Raw genomic sequence first — 17,681 nt, 5'->3', positions numbered from 1 at the left:
ACTACTCTGACCCACTCACTCCACCACAAGGAGAGGTTTAATACTAAAGGAAAACCAGGACTGGACTCGCCTGGGTGTCAATGGAGGGTATCTCCAGTCCTCTAGGATTGGTCCCTGCTACCAAACCTCTGCCATATGACAATGAGAGAGCTGTGGCTGTATGTATGGAGAGAGCAGAGGGACAATCATAGCCAATGGGACCAACAGAATCTACAGCTCTACTTCCTCTGTATCTCCAGGTCTCTTCCTTTTAGGGGTTTTATTAGCTCTCAACTGATTTGCCTAGTTAAATTAAAGGTTAAATAAACAAATATAAATACAATTAGGATTGACCCAGGGTGTCATATAATACACTCTATAGGGAATATGGTATCATGATGTCTTCCACTAGGGAAGTGGCCCCTCTAGCAGCAGGGTCAGCGCACTCTGAAATGTTGTTTTTCATCATTGTAAGCCTGCCACACAACATACTATATGATACATTTATTAAACATAAGAATGAGTGTGAGTTTTTGTCACAACCCGGCTTGTGGGAAGTGACAAAGAGCTCCTATAGGACCAGGGCTCAAATAATAATCAATAATTATCTTTATTTAACCATTTTACATATAAAACTTTATTTGTTAATCGAAAATGGTGAATAACTCACCACAGGTTAATGAGAAAGGTGGGCTTGAAAGGATGCACATAACTCTGCAATGTTGGGTTGTATTGGAGAGAGTCTCAGTCTTAAATCATTTCCCACACACAGTCTGTGTCTGTATTTAGTTTTCATGCTAGTGAGGGCAGAGAATCCACTCTCACATAGGTACATGGTTGCAAAGGGCATCAGTGTCTTAACAATGCGATTTGCCAAGGCAGGATACTCTGAGCGCAGCCCTATCCAGAAATCTGGCAGTGGCTTCTGATGAATTAAATTTTCACAGAACCGCTTGTTGCAATTTCGACGAGGCTCTCTAGTTCAGATATTAGTAAGTGGACTGGAGGCAGGGCATGAAAGGGATAACGAATCCAGTTGTTTGTGTGATCCGTTTGGGGAATGTACCTGTGTAATTGCTCACCCGACTCACTCAGGTGCTTCGCTATATCACATTCGACATTGTCCGTAAACTTGAGTTCATTTGTACTCAAAAAAATAATGCAATGATGGAAAGAAAGACCTGTGTGTTGTCCTTGTTAATGCAGACAGAGACGAGCTCCAACTTATTAATCATAGCCTCAATTTTGTCCCGCACATTGAATATAGTTGCAAAGAGTCCCTGTAATCCTAGATTCAGATCATTCAGGTGAGAAGAAACATCACCCAGATAGGCCAGTCGTGTGAGAAACTCGTCATCACGCAAGCGGTCGGACAAGTGAAATTATGGTCAGTAAAGAAAATGTTAAGCTCGTCTCTCAATTTAAAAAAGGGTCAATATTTTGCCCCTTGATAACCAGCGCACTTCTGTCTGTTGTAGAAGCGTTACATGGTCGCTGCCCATATCATTGCATAGTGCAGAAAATACACGAGTTCAGGGGCCTCTCTAACAAAGTGAACCACTTTCACTGTAGTGTCCAAACCGTATTTCAAGCTGTCAGGCATTCCCTTGGCAGCAAGAGCCTCTTGTTGGATGCTGCAGTGGACCCAAGTGTCGGGAGCAACTGCTTGCACGCGTGTTACTACTCCACTGTCTCCCTGTCATGGATTTCACGCCATCAGTACAGATACCAACATGAGCAGCAGCTACGTTTGGCTTCATACGGACCCGTTAGTGGAATTCCCGCGAGAGAGTAACGGTTAATGTGATTGGATGTTCATTATTTGACTAGGCTACCTGTATTTCACATTGTGTTGTTATTTCGCTGAACACAAGAAGGTTTAATTTTATTTTTGGCAGTGAAATGAGGCTACTCAGGCAAGAAAACAAACCTCAAACATGGAACATTATAAATGTGCTGTTTGAAAATGTTTAAAAAAATATTTTTAAAAATACAATATTTTTTGTTGTTGGTGAATCATATTTTTATTTGGCGTAACCCCCGACAACATTGCAGAATAGGGTGTCATGGATACAGTTCAGAAACAGGAAGGAGGACAAAAGAGAACACTTATTTACTGAGGTAGAAGATTGGTTCACTTTATGGGACCACACAATCATTTAACCCAAACACACACCCTCTCTCACGCTCTCTCCCTGGTTGCGGTCCCAACACTTAAGACACACCCTATCCCCTCAACCCTCAACTTAAGTGGACACTTCTGATGACGTCTGACGAGTATTTAACGGACAAAGGAGGAAGGAATGATTTTTAAAGGGACCACACTTGGCTGGAAATTTGTCACTCATTCATCCCGAGATGATTGTGTTTTCAGCCACCGGTAGCTTGTGGGTGCGTTCTATGCGCTACAGTCAATTATGAGTGCATGTCTACTTATATTAAATTTATCATTATTAATATACGCCTACTGTATGATAGCTAGTGAATGAATTGGCTAAGTAACGTTAGCCTACCCAGCTGGAACTTCTGAAGAATATATATATTTTTTTCTCTACAATTTCCAAAAGATAACCAAACAAAAACACATTTACTTTTTACGAGACGTGTTCGTGCCGTCATGTGCGTTAGTAGCACCATTTATAACTTATTTGCATTTGTTTTGACTGTTTTTATGTTGACTTCTCCATTGATGTTGTTTATAAGTTTTCGCTGACAAGATGTACAATCGTCGTGAATTGAATTATGGGGAGTTTCGGGCCCAGGAGTGAACATAATTGTACACTCGCTAAGCCGACTAAAAACGAGGGCTGAGGGGCTTACATTTGCTAACTTCCCTTGCTTGGCTAATCATTTGGAAAGCCCTCCAAGATGGCGACGGGGATTTCCCCAAGGGCATAAGGCGAGGGTAAGTGGACGAGGGTGTATCTTAAGTGTTTGGACCTGCAACCTCTCTCTCACACACCTTAGTCCTGGTCGTACACCCTGCCGTAGAGACATGCGGTCACTAGTCCAACGGTCATCCCTGAGTGTTCCATGGCCACGCGACCATCTGCGGTCGTCTTGACCTGGTCAGGTTGTTCTAGAACCATGCCGCTACCTAGCAACGACGGGTAAACGTGACGGGTTCCGAACTTCCCCTCCAATAGGAAGTCAACTCTCGACTCTGCCTCCTCCACTTCCTGTCCACAGGAGCTGACCTCTGACCCCAAACAGCGGACCAACGCGCACACCTGGAGGGGGAGGGGTTAATCATCAACACCATGCATGAACTGTTGTACTACTGCAAGAGGCTTAACTATTGGAAGATCACAGCTGGACATGAGGTAAAAACTCAAGCTTAGGAACTGGTAGACTGTATACTGAGTAGAACTGGTATACTGTATACTGAGTAGAACTAGTAAACTGTATACTGAGTAGAACTGGTATACTGAGTAGAACTGGTATACTGAGTAGAACTGGTAGACTGTATACTGAGTAATAATAATAATAATAATAATATATGAGTAGAACTGGTAACTGGTAAACTGTATACTGAGTAGAACTGCTATACTGAGTAGAACTGGTAAACTGTATACTGAGTAGAACTGGTAAACTGAGTAGAATTGGTAGACTGTATACTGAGTAGAACTGGTATACTGAGTAGAACTGGTATACTGAGTAGAACTGGTATACTGAGTAGAATTGGTAGACTGTATACTGAGTAGAACTGGTATACTGAGTAGAACTGGTAAACTGTATACTGAGTAGAACTGGTATACTGAGTAGAACTGGTCAACTGTATACTGAGTAGAACTGGTATACTGAGTAGAACTGGTATACTGAGTAGAACTGGTAAACTGAGTAGAACTGGTATACTGAGTAGAATTGGTAGACTGTATACTGAGTAGAACTGGTATACTGAGTAGAACTGGTAAACTGAGTAGAACTGGTATACTGAGTAGAATTGGTAGACTGTATACTGAGTAGAACTGGTATACTGAGTAGAACTGGTAAACTGTATACTGAGTAGAACTGGTATACTGAGTAGAACTGGTATACTATATACTGAGTAGAACTGGTATACTGAGTAGAACTGGTATACTGAGTAGAACTGGTAAACTGAGTAGAACTGGTATACTGAGTAAAACTGGTAAACTGTATACTGAGTAGAACTGGTATACTGAGTAGAACTGGTATACTATATATACTGAGTAGAACTGTATACTGAGTAGAACTGGTATACTGAGTAGTAGAAACTGGTAAAACTGGTATACTGTATACTGAGTAGAACTGGTATACTGAGTAGAACTGGTATACTGAGTAGAACTGGTAAACTGAGTAGAACTGGTATACTGAGTAGAACTGGTATACTGAGTAGAACTGGTAAACTGAGTAGAACTGGTATACTGAGTAAAACTGGTAAACTGTATACTGAGTAGAACTGGTATACTGAGTAGAACTGGTATACTGAGTAGGACTGGTAAACTGGTATACTGAGTAGAACTGTATACTGAGTAGAACTGGTAAACTGTATACTGAGTAGAACTGGTAAACTGAGTAGAATTGGTAGACTGTATACTGAGTAGAACTGGTATACTGAGTAGAACTGGTATACTGTATACTCAGTAGAACTACTAAACTGTATACTAGAAGTTGAATACTAACAAATGCTTCAAGTATACACAGTGCAGGAGTCCTCCAAGCAGTTCCAAATGGAAGTTGTAATGTTTACCAGTTCTACTCAGTATACAGTATACCAGTTCTACTCAGTATACCAGTTCTACTCAGCATACAGTTTACCAGTTCTACTCAGTATACAGTCTACCAGTTCTCAGTATACCAGTTCTACTCAGTATACCAGTTCTACTCAGTATACCAGTTCTACTCAGCATACAGTTTACCAGTTCTACTCAGTATACAGTCTACCAATTCTACTCAGTATACCAGTTCTACTCAGTATACCAGTTCTACTCAGTATACCAGTTCTACTCAGTATACCAGTTCTACTCAGTATACAGTTTACCAGTTCTACTCAGTATACAGTCTACCAGTTCCACTCAGTATACCAGTTCTACTCAGTTTACCAGTTCTACTCAGTATACCAGTTCTACTCAGTATACAGTTTACCAGTTCTACTCAGTATACAGTCTACCAGTTCCACTCAGTATACCAGTTCTACTCAGTATACAGTCTACAAGTTCTACTCAGTATACCAGTTCTACTCAGTATACAGTATACCAGTTCTACTCAGTATACAGTATACCAGTTCTACTCAGTATACAGTTTACCAGTTCTACTCAGTATACAGTTCTACTCAGTATACCAGTTTACCAGTCCTACTCAGTAAACCAGTTCTACTCAGTATACAGTTCTACTCAGTATACCAGTTTACCAGTCCTACTCAGTATACCAGTTCTACTCAGTATACCAGTTCTACTCAGTATACAGTTTACCAGTTTTACTCAGTATACCAGTTCTACTCAGTTTACCAGTTCTACTCAGTATACCAGTTCTACTCAGTATACCAGTCAGTTTACCAGTTCTACTCAGTATAGTTCTACTCAGTATACCAGTTCTACTCAGTACCATACCAGTTCTACTCAGTATACAGTTTACCAGTTCTACTCAGTATACCAGTTCTACTCAGTATACAGTTTACCAGTTCTACTCAGTATACAGTTTACCAGTTCTACTCAGTTTACCAGTTCTACTCAGTATACAGTTTACCAGTTCTACTCAGTATACCAGTTCTACTCAGTATACCAGTTCTACTCAGTATACAGTTTACCAGTTCTACTCAGTATACCAGTTCTACTCAGTATACCAGTTCTACTCAGTTTACCAGTTCTACTCAGTTTACCAGTTCTACTCAGTATACCAGTTCTACTCAGTATACAGTTTACCAGTTCTACTCAGTATACCAGTTCTACTCAGTATACCAGTTCTACAGTATACCAGTTCTCAGTTTACCAGTTCTACTCAGTTTACCAGTTCTACTCAGTATACAGTTTACCAGTTCTACTCAGTATACCAGTTCTACTCAGTATACCAGTTCTACTCAGTTTACCAGTTCTACTCAGTATACCAGTTCTACTCAGTATACCAGTTCTACTCAGTATACCAGTTCTACTCAGTATACAGTTTACCAGTTCTACTCAGTATACAGTTTACCAGTTCTACTCGGAATACCAGTTCTACTCAGTGTACCAGTTCTACTCAGTATACCAGTTCTACTCAGTATACCAATTCTACTCAGTATACCAGTTCTACTCAGTTTACCAGTTCTACTCAGTATACCAGTTCTACTCAGTTTACCAGTTCTACTCAGTATACAGTTTACCAGTTCTACTCAGTATACCAGTTCTACTCAGTATACCAGTTCTACTCAGTATACCAGTTCTACTCAGTATACAGTTTACCAGTTCTACTCAGTATACAGTTTACCAGTTCTACTCGGAATACCAGTTCTACTCAGTGTACCAGTTCTACTCAGTATACCAGTTCTACTCAGTATACCAATTCTACTCAGTATACCAGTTCTACTCAGTATACCAGTTCTACTCAGTTTACCAGTTCTACTCAGTATACCAGTTCTACTCAGTTTACCAGTTCTACTCAGTATACAGTTTACCAGTTCTACTCAGTATACCAGTTCTACTCAGTATACAGTTTACCAGTTCTACTCAGTATACCAGTTCTACTCAGTATACCAGTTCTACTCAGTATACCAGTTCTACTCAGTATACCAGTTCTACCAGTTCTACTCAGTACCAGTTCTACTCCAGTTCTACTTTACCAGTTCTACTCAGTATACCAGTTCTACTCAGTATACCAGTTCTACTCAGTATACCAGTTCTACTCAGTTTACCAGTTCTACTCAGTATACCAGTTCTACTCAGTTTACCAGTTCTACTCAGTATACAGTTTACCAGTTCTACTCAGTATACCAGTTCTACTCAGTATACCAGTTCTACTCAGTATACCAGTTCTACTCAGTATACCAGTTCTACTCAGTATACCAGTTCTACTCAGTATACCAGTTCTACTCAGTATACCAGTTCTACTCAGTATACCAGTTCTACTCAGTATACCAGTTCTACTCAGTTTACCAGTTCTACTCAGTATACCAGTTCTACTCAGTTTACCAGTTCTACTCAGTATACCAGTTCTACTCAGTATACCAGTTCTACTCAGTATACCAGTTCTACTCAGTATACAGTTTACCAGTTCTACTCAGTATACAGTTTACCAGTTCTACTCAGTATACAGTTTACCAGTTCTACTCAGTATACAGTTTACCAGTTCTACTCAGTATACCAGTTCTACTCAGTATACCAGTTCTACTCAGTATACCAGTTCTACTCAGTATACCAGTTCTACTCAGTATACCAGTTCTACTCAGTCTACCAGTTCTACTCAGTATACCAGTTCTACTCAGTTTACCAGTTCTACTCAGTTTACCAGTTCTACTCAGTTTACCAGTTCTACTCAGTATACAGTTTACCAGTTCTACTCAGTATACCAGTTCTACTCAGTATACCAGTTCTACTCAGTATACAGTTTCCCAGTTCTACTCAGTATAAATTTAAACGTTGGTCCCTACCTGTACATTGTAGCGTCCGTTAACCGTATGAGTGCCAGAGAACGCTCCTAGAGCATAGAGCTCCGTATTGCCCCCCTGTGGGGAGCGTCGGTACTGCAGGTAGCAGCAGAAACGACCGTCACACACTGTCAGCTGGCCCTCTGAACTACTCAGCAGGAGGAAGGAGAAGGGATCATACATCATAGAGGAGGTGAAAGGAAAGGGGGATGAGGGAGAGAAGGCAGGAGGAGAGGTAGAGAGAGAATCCTCCCGGCAGTGTTGGCTCTCCTGTAGACAGAACCCAGAGTTGCCCTCCCTCTGTCCAGACAGAGGCTTAGGTGACCTGGTATAAGCAGTCTCTCCTCCTGCCTCCCCCTCTCCTCCTGCCTCCCCCTCTCCTCTTGCAGTCTGTCCTCCTGCCTCCCCCTCTCCTCCTGCAGTCTGTCCTCCTGCCTCCCCCTCTCCTCTTGCAGTATCTCCTCCTGCCTCCCCCTCTCCTCCTGCAGTCTCTCCTCCTGCCTCCCCCTCTCCTCTTGCAGTCTCTCCTCCTGCCTCCCCCTCTCCTCTTGCAGTCTCTCCTCCTGCCTCCCCCTCTCCTCCTGCCTCCCCCTCTCCCCTTGCAGTCTCTCCTCCTGCCTCCCCCTCTCCCCCTGCCTCCCCCTCTCCTCTTGCAGTCTCTCCTCCTGCCTCCCCCTCTCCTCTTGCAATCTCTTCTCCTGCCTCCCCCTCTCCTCTTGCAGTCTCTCCTCCTGCCTCCCCCTCTCCCTCTCCTCCTGCCTCCCCCCTCTCCTCCTGCCTCCCCCTCTCCTCCTGCCTCCCCCTCTCCTCCTGCCTCCCCCTCCCCCTCTCCTCCTGCCTCCCCATCTCCCTCTCCTCCTGCCTCCCCATCTCCCTCTCCTCCTGCCTGCCCCTTGGCCCTTGTCTCTGTTCCCAGCCAGGCAGTGTCCAGTACAGGTATCCTCAGCACCAGCAGCCTCCCCTCCTCTGGCTGCCCAGCCCTGGCATGGTGGTAGATGGCAGTACCAGGGGTGAAGATGCCACTTCCTGTCATACCCAGGCTGTCTGCCCTGATGTTAGCCGCCAGCAGAGTGGTGTTAGTTCCCAGACTGAAGGCTCTCTGGAACTGAACGGCTGACAACAGAGGAAGCTGGTTCATCCAGGCTGTAGGGTAGACCATCTGTCTGACACCCTGAGGAGAAATAGAAAGACAGAGGAAGCTGGTTCATCCAGGCTGTAGGGTAGACCATCTGTCTGACACCCTGAGGAGAAATAGAAAGACCGAGGAAGCTGGTTCATCCAGGCTGTAGGGTAGACCATCTGTCTGACACCCTGAGGAGAAATAGAAAGACAGAAACATTAACACAGAGACATTAACACAGAGACATTAACACAGAGGCATTAACACAGACACATTAACACAGAGGCATTAACACAGAGACATTAACACAGAGGCATTAACACAGAGACATTAACACAGAGGCATTAACACAGACACACTAACAGAGACACATTAACACAGATACACTAACACAGAGACACTAACAGTGAGACACTAGCACAGAGACACTAACACAGAGACACTAACACAGAGACACTAACACAGAGACACTAACACAGAGACATTAACACAGAGACATTAACACAGACTGTTAACACAGAGACATTAACACAGAGACATTAACACAGAGACACTAACACAGAGACATTAACACAGAGACACTAACACAGAGACATTAACACAGAGACATTAACACAGAGACATTAACACAGAGACATTAACACAGAGACATTAACACAGAGACACTAACACAGAGACATTAACACAGAGACACTAACACAGAGACATTAACACAGAGACATTAACACAGAGACATTAACACAGAGACATTAACACAGAGACATTAACACAGAGGCATTAACACAGAGACATTAACACAGACTGTTAACACAGAGACATTAACACAGAGACACTAACACAGAGACACTAACACAGAGACATTAACACAGAGACACTAACACAGAGACATTAACACAGAGACATTAACACAGAGACATTAACACAGACTATTAACACAGAGACACTAACACAGAGACATTAACACAGAGACATTAACACAGAGACATTAATACAGAGACATTAACACAGAGACACTAACACAGAGACATTAACACAGAGACATTAACACAGAGGCATTAACACAGAGACACTAACACAGAGACATTAACACAGAGACATTAACACAGAGACATTAACACAGAGACATTAACACAGAGACATTAACACAGAGACATTAACACAGACTATTAACACAGAGACATTAACACAGAGACATTAATACAGAGACATTAACACAGAGACATTAACACAGAGACATTAACACAGAGACATTAACACAGAGACATTAACACAGAGACATTAACACAGAGACATTAACACAGAGACATTAACACAGAGACATTAACACAGAGACATTAACACAGAGACATTAACACAGAGACACTAACACAGAGACATTAACACAGAGACATTAACACAGAGGCATTAACACAGAGACATTAACACAGAGACATTAACACAGAGACATTAACACAGAGACATTAACACAGAGACATTAACACAGACTATTAACACAGAGACATTAACACAGAGACATGAACACAGAGACATTAACACAGACTATTAACACAGAGACATTAACACAGAGACATTAACACAGAGACATTAACACAGAGACATTAACACAGAGACATTAACACAGAGACATTAACACAGACTATTAACACAGAGACATTAACACAGAGACATTAACACAGAGACATTAACACAGACTATTAACACAGAGACATTAACACAGAGACATTAACACAGAGACATTAACACAGAGACATTAACACAGAGACATTAACACAGAGACATTAACACAGAGACATTAACACAGACTGTTAACAACTTAATTTTGGATGCATAATCAAACATTGTGGGGGAAAAAGGTGTGTGTGTGTGTGTGTGTGTGTGTGTGTGTGTGTGTGTGTGTGTGTGTGTGTGTGTGTGTGTGTGTGTGTGTGTGTGTGTGTGTGTGTGTGTGTGTGTGTGTGTGTGTGTGTGTGTGTGTGTGTGTGTAATAATCCCTTGGTGAGAGCTTACATTTGTCCTATTACACCTGTGTGTATTAATACACGTGTGTGAATTGTAAATGTATCCTACTCTCCCTGATACACCCTCAGTGTGCAGGTCACAGCCAGGGTCTGCCATCTACAACTCTCCCTGATACACCCTCAGTGTGCAGGTCACAGCCAGGGTCTGCCATCTACAACTCTCCCTGATACACCCTCAGAGTGCAGGTCACAGCCAGGGTCTACCATCTACAACTCTCCCTGATACACCCTCAGAGTGCAGGTCACAGCCAGGGTCTGCTATCTACAACTCTCCCTGATACACCCTCAGAGTGCAGGTCACAGCCAGGGTCTACCATCTACAACTCTCCCTGCTACACCCTCAGAGTGCAGGTCACAGCCAGGGTCTACCATCTACAACTCTCCCTGATACACCCTCAGAGTGCAGGTCACAGCCAGGGTCTACCATCTACAACTCTCCCTGATACACCCTCAGAGTGCAGGTCACAGCCAGGGTCTACCATCTACAACTCTCCCTGATACACCCTCAGAGTGCAGGTCACAGCCAGGGTCTACCATCTACAACTCTCCCTGATACACCCTCAGAGTGCAGGTCACAGCCAGGGTCTGCCATCTACAACTCTCCCTGATACACCCTCAGAGTGCAGGTCACAGCCAGGGTCTGCCATCTACAACTCTCCCTGATACACCCTCAGAGTGCAGGTCACAGCCAGGGTCTACCATCTACAACTCTCCCTGATACACCCTCAGAGTGCAGGTCACAGCCAGGGTCTACCATCTACAACAGGGTTAAGTATCTTAAAACCTTTTGGTTACTGGCCCGACGCTCTAACCACAGGGCTACCTGCCGCCCTCTGAGCTTCCTGTACGTACCTGCTCCAGTAGTCTGACGGTAGGGTCATGGAACAGGATGTCGAAGCAGGTGAACACTCCAAACCGTCCGGCGAACGGCGTGTCAAAGGTCACCACCTCGAGTGTGGGCGGGGCATCGAAGGCCTTCTCAAAGTACAGGTTGTGTTTGTGATAGCGTGCTGCCAGGGAACCATCCCACCTGCAGTGAATGGGAGAACAAACATTTATTTTTCATCTGTCTATAACTCAAATCATTGTGTAAAAAAAAAAATACAATTATTATTAAACATACAGTACATACAGAGAATGGCTGATGGTGGGGGCGCGTTTTAAATGAACGCCTCTTAACAATATAGCACAAACATCATCCCTGTATATAAACAACATATAATGTCATTTCCCTATTCCAGGAGAACAAACATCATCCCTGTATATAATGTAATTTCCCTATTCCAGGAGAACAAACATCATCCCTGTATATAAACACAATATAATGTAATTTCCCTATTCCAAGAGCACAAACATCATCCCTGTATATAATGTAATTTCCCTATTCCAAGAGCACAAACATCATCCCTGTATATAATGTAATTTCCCTATTCCAAGAGCACAAACATCATCCCTGTATATAATGTCATTTCCCTATTCCAGGAGCACTAACATCATCCCTGTATATAAACACAATATAATGTCATTTCCAAGAGAACCTCTGGAGGTTTTGGAAAACCTGGAACTCCCTGTCCACCTTTTACTCTCTAGCGGCACATGAACAACGTGTTCAAAACAGAAGCAACACCGGTAACCTGAAGACAACATCAGTGTTGAACTGCCAGCGCCCATCGGGGGGGCAGGTGGGGTGAGAGGTCTGACGGCAGGGCTGGAGGTCAGCCATGTTGGCCACCAGGTACAGACGGTGACGTCGAGCCATGCAGCTCAACCTCTGGAGGACCTGAGAGAGAACAGGACAGAATACACATTTGACGATATTTGATATGGTAGTAGGTGTCTTTGAACAGGATATGGTAGTAGGTGTCTTTAAACAGAATATGGTAGTAGGTGCCTTTGAACAGGATATGGTAGTAGGTGCCTTTGAACAGGATATGGTAGTAGGTGTCTTTGAACAGGATATGGTAGTAGGTGTCTTTGAACAGGATATGGTAGTAGGTGTCTTTGAACAGGATATGGTAGTAGGTGTCTTTGAACAGGATATGGTAGTAGGTGTCTTTAAACAGAATATGGTAGTAGGTGCCTTTGAACAGGATATGGTAGTAGGTGCCTTTGAACAGGATATGGTAGTAGGTGTCTTTGAACAGGATATGGTAGTAGGTGTCTTTGAACAGGATATGGTAGTAGGTGTCTTTGAACAGGATATGGTAGTAGGTGTCTTTGAACAGGATATGGTAGTAGGTGTCTTTGAACAGGATATGGTAGTAGGTGTCTTTGAACAGGATATGGTAGTAGGTGTCTGTGTCTTTGAACAGGATATGGTAGTAGGTGCCTTTGAACAGGGTATGGTAGTAGGTGCCTTTGAACGGGGTATGGTAGTAGGTGCCAGGTGCACCTGTTTGTGTCAAGAACTGCAACGCTGCTGGGTTTTTCACGCTCAACGGTTTTCCGTGTGTATCAAGAATGGTCCACCACCAAAAAGACTTCCAACCAACTTGACACAACTGTGGGAAGCATTGGAGTCAACATGGGCCAGCATCCCTGTGGAACGCTTTCGACACCTTGTAGAGTCCATGCCTCTGTGTGTGTGTGTGTGTGTGTGTGTGTGTGTGTGTGTGTGTGTGTGTGTGTGTGTGTGTGTGTGTGTGTGTGTGTGTGTGTGTGTGTGTGTGTGTGTGTGTGTGTGTGTGTGTGTGTGTGTGTGTGTGTGTGTGTGTGTGTGCGTGTACACACGCAGGTCTGGCTTTATTGGTGTGCCTGGTCCGTCCAAATAAAATATTGATCATTTATTTGAGACGCGCGCCCGGCAGAAAGACGCATCAATCTCAAATAAAACATGTAACTCTGTGTTGTTGACTTGTTTATTGTTTACTCCATGTGTAACTCTGTGTTGTTGTTTTGTTTATTGTTTACTCCATGTGTAACTCTGTGTTGTTGACTTGTTTATTGTTTACTCCATGTGTAACTCTGTGTTGTTGACTTGTTTATTGTTTACTCCATGTGTAACTCTGTGTTGTTGACTTGTTTATTCCATGTGTAACTCTGTGTTGTTGACTTGTTTATTGTTTACTCCATGTGTAACTCTGTGTTGTTGACTTGTTTACTCCATGTGTAACTCTGTGTTGTTGACTTGTTTATTCCATGTGTAACTCTGTGTTGTTGACTTGTTTATTGTTTACTCCATGTGTAACTCTGTGTTGTTGACTTGTTTACTCCATGTGTAACTCTCTGTTGTTGTTTTGTTTATTGTTTACTCCATGTGTAACTCTGTGTTGTTGACTTGTTTACTCCATGTGTAACTCTGTGTTGTTGACTTGTTTACTCCATGTGTAACTCTGTGTTGTTGACTTGTTTACTCCATGTGTAACTCTGTGTTGTTGTTTTGTTTATTGTTTACTCCATGTATAACTCTGTGTTGTTGACTTGTTTACTCCATGTGTAACTCTGTGTTGTTGACTTGTTTACTCCATGTGTAACTCTGTGTTGTTGACTTGTTTACTCCATGTGTAACTCTGTGTTGTTGACTTGTTTACTCCATGTGTAACTCTGTGTTGTTGTTTTGTTTATTGTTTACTCCATGTGTAACTCTGTGTTGTTGTTTTGTTTATTGTTTACTCCATGTGTAACTCTGTGTTGTTGTTTTGTTTATTGTTTACTCCATGTGTAACTCTGTGTTGTTGTTTTGTTTATTGTTTACTCCATGTGTAACTCTGTGTTGTTGTTTTGTTTATTGTTTACTCCATGTGTAACTCTGTGTTGTTGTTTTGTTTATTGTTTACTCCATGTGTAACTCTGTGTTGTTGTTTTGTTTATTGTTTACTCCATGTATAACTCTGTGTTGTTGTTTTGTTTATTGTTTACTCCATGTGTAACTCTGTGTTGTTGTTTTGTTTATTGTTTACTCCATGTGTAACTCTGTGTTGTTGTTTTGTTTATTGTTTACTCCATGTATAACTCTGTGTTGTTGTTTTGTTTATTGTTTACTCCATGTGTAACTCTGTGTTGTTGTTTTGTTTATTGTTTACTCCATGTGTAACTCTGTTGTTGTTTTGTTTATTGTTTACTCCATGTGTATCTCTGTGTTGTTGTTTTGTTTATTGTTTACTCCATGTGTAACTCTGTGTTGTTGTTTTGTTTATTGTTTACTCCATGTATAACTCTTCTTTTGATAAATATCCATCGTGAACGATAGCTCCTCAATATTTGAAATATCTTTCCAACACCCCCGGACTCGATAATCACCAAGTCTCAGTGTGAATTAACATAATATCATGATCTGATGATTCCATAATCACCAAGTCTCAGTGTGAATTAACAAAATATCATGATCTGATGACTCCATATATCCAGTGGACAGGCATAAAACAAACAGCTGTGTGTCCCGAGGTCACTAGCGTGGGAAACTCTGAGGGACTAGAATAGGCTAGTTGATATAATGTTGCATGTGCGCTAGCGACAGCTTCCGGTCAAGACAGATAGAAAGGGAGGCAGAGATGAATGTGATTGAAAGAACCTGAATTGTCATCAGGATATTTGCTACTGTTATTTGTCAGCTTTAGACCTATGTATAGACTTTAGTTGACTATGGAACTTCTAGGCTTCCTGCTGCATTGGCCAATAGGTTCTATGCGCTAATTTATATGCGCTAATTTATAACTGCCAATAGATCAGTGTATCAGTGTCCATATGGCTGAGGCTGGTATTCTTGCCTCAGTTGAAAGATTTTTCCGATTTTTATTATTAACCACGTGACAATGATTCTGAGAAATTAAAACGTTACTATTGAAATGAAAGTGTTCCACGAAAATGCGCATATAAAAATAATCACAACTGGCACAAAGATCGGTAGAAATGGTAGGATAAATTGTAAGCTTCCCCAAACTTGAAACTCACGAGCTGCTTATTGCCTCGACTATCACACTGTTTAAAAAACTACTGTGAACGTTCATGCGCTTGCGCACACAGGAGGTCCCCTGAAAAAAAAGTACCCGCATATAGAAATCAAAGGCCCGTCCAACTGATTCGTTCTGGATCCGGCCCTGTACATACCTCAGTGTGGGTGTGTCTGTCTGTCTGTGTACAGGGGTTCCAGTCCTCAGACTGTGGGTCAGGGATGGTCTCTAGGTAAGCAGAGATGGACAGACGACTGAAGTTAAACCCCTGAAGACCATCCTCTGGAAATACTATGATCTGAGCCCCCTGAAAGAGAGAATTAGGGAAACGGGTGAGACTCGAAAGGGAGAAGAGCTTTAAAGCTAACTTCAGCCCTTTTAAAGCAAGATTGATGTGTATCCTTCCTGTCAAAGAGAAGTGTAACACAGTCCTGAAGAGCTTAGCGGCAGGGTGTGCAGGCTTTTAGTTCCAGCCCTGCACTAACACATCTGGCTAAGACCCCCCTAAATGTAGCCAACCTGTTCCGCAGCTCGCGCGGACTGCTCCTCGTACACATCTAGGTTGCTCATCATGTGCTTGAGCGCCGCGGCCCGGGACAGAGGTACGTGCGGCTCCGGGTTCAGAATAACCCGGTGCTCGTATACCGCAGCCACGTAGGATTGGCCGGGAGTCCCCTCTGACCTGTCCCCAGCCCGAGTTAACGTTACGGGGAACCGACAAAGAACAGCCACCGCCGCCACGGCCTGGAGGACACGGAGGACCATGGCTGACTGACCAGAGCCCGGGATAGATGGGGAACTCTGATGGGGAGGACCGGTCAGTACGAGTTCAATGGTCACTCAGTCCAAAGTTCTCAACACTCGTTAAACAAATACAACCGCGAGTTTGTTTCTAATTCTGACCTGTTTCACAAAAGTATAGCTGTTGATAGAATGGATGCAATATTAACACGTTGTTGTTACATTAACTAGCTACTGTAGCTATATCTAATACATGTTTGTTGTTGTTTCTACTGCCCTGTCTTCTTCTTTAAGGTTTTATGGCAGTCTATTGCTGTATTGCCGGCTCCTACTTACTGTGCGGAGTATGGTTGAAAAGTGCACCTGACATCGTTCCTGCCTTCGGTGATAGGCTGTTGGCTTGTCTGAGGGCGTGTTCTTCAGTCTGAACCCATGCAGCGCTGCGGTATGACCGCTAGGGGGCAGCAGCTCACGAAATATACAGTAGCCAAATATATTTTTGTTTTAGCCAGTATTTTTGTATACTAGGATGCTGGTTCGGGTTCCTGTTTTTTGAGCTTGTGGGAGATCTGTCGACGGTTGAGCACGACGTTGCCCCTGGTTGCTTCTGTGTATCGCTCTAGATGGGAGTCTGTTAGATGACTGAATGTGATGTAGATGTTGAGCGCCTTCACTGAAAGTAGATTGTATTTTTTAATATTCAATATATAAATGTATATATAGATGAGAAATAAAAACAGTCACATCTACAGTGGTTCTTCCTTTAGAAGTTGTGTCAGGCTGCAGCACAGCTGCTGTGTTAATTAATGGATTTAATGTAACCCATATTGAACTGGGCAGGTCAGTGAGCACTGCCCCGTAGCACTTCACATCTGTAGCCATGAAGTGCTTTGAAAGGCTGGTCATGGCTCACATCAACAGCATCCTTCCATGATACCCTAGACCCACTCTAATTAGCATACCGCCCCAACAGATCCACAGATGACGCAATCTCAATCACACTCCACACTGCCCTTTCTCACCTGGACAAAAGGAATACCTATGTGAGAATGCTGTTCATTGACTACAGCTCAGCGTTCAACACCATAGTGCCCACGAAGCTCATCACTAAGCTAAGGACCCTGGGACTAAACACCTCCCTCTGCAACTGGATCCTGGACTTCCTGACGGGCCGCCCCCAGGTGGTAAGGGTAGGCAACAACATGTCTGCCACGCTGACCCTCAACACTGGGGCCCCTCAGGGGTGTGTACTTAGGCTCCTCCTGTACTCTCTGTTCACCCATGACTGCATGGCCAAACACGACTCCCAACGCCATCATTAAGATTGCTGACGACACAATGTGGTAGGTCTGATC

General features: G+C 43.1%; 1 protein-coding gene across 1 annotated transcript; it reads right to left on the bottom strand.

The window, feature by feature from the left end:
- Nucleotides 1–1,910: 1,910 nt before the first annotated feature.
- Nucleotides 1,911–16,670, bottom strand: LOC124043172 (biotinidase-like). The gene is made up of 7 exons (XM_046361442.1): nucleotides 16,105–16,670; nucleotides 15,743–15,892; nucleotides 12,331–12,476; nucleotides 11,549–11,726; nucleotides 8,429–8,729; nucleotides 7,562–7,830; nucleotides 1,911–3,209 (listed from the first exon to the last, which is right to left on the bottom strand). Exons 1-7 carry the CDS (start codon nucleotides 16,348–16,350, stop codon nucleotides 2,943–2,945), a joined length of 1,557 nt encoding a protein of 518 aa, XP_046217398.1. The 5' UTR covers nucleotides 16,351–16,670; the 3' UTR covers nucleotides 1,911–2,942.
- Nucleotides 16,671–17,681: the final 1,011 nt, after the last annotated feature.

The sequence above is a fragment of the Oncorhynchus gorbuscha genome, linkage group LG09 (genome assembly GCF_021184085.1).
Source record: "Oncorhynchus gorbuscha isolate QuinsamMale2020 ecotype Even-year linkage group LG09, OgorEven_v1.0, whole genome shotgun sequence".
Classification (NCBI taxonomy): Eukaryota; Metazoa; Chordata; class Actinopteri; order Salmoniformes; family Salmonidae; genus Oncorhynchus; species Oncorhynchus gorbuscha.
This window is presented reverse-complemented; position numbering and strand designations above follow the sequence as displayed.

Excerpts from the sequence above, each read along its gene's own strand:
- LOC124043172 (XM_046361442.1), bottom strand. The coding sequence starts at position 16,350 with ATGGTCCTCCGTGTCCTCCAGGCCGTGGCGGCGGTGGCTGTTCTTTGT. Across the intron at positions 15,893-16,104 it reads CCGCGCGAGCTGCGGAACAG|GGGGCTCAGATCATAGTATT; the intron begins GTTGGCTACATT and ends TCTCTCTTTCAG. Across the intron at positions 12,477-15,742 it reads ACAGACACACCCACACTGAG|GTCCTCCAGAGGTTGAGCTG; the intron begins GTATGTACAGGG and ends GTTCTCTCTCAG.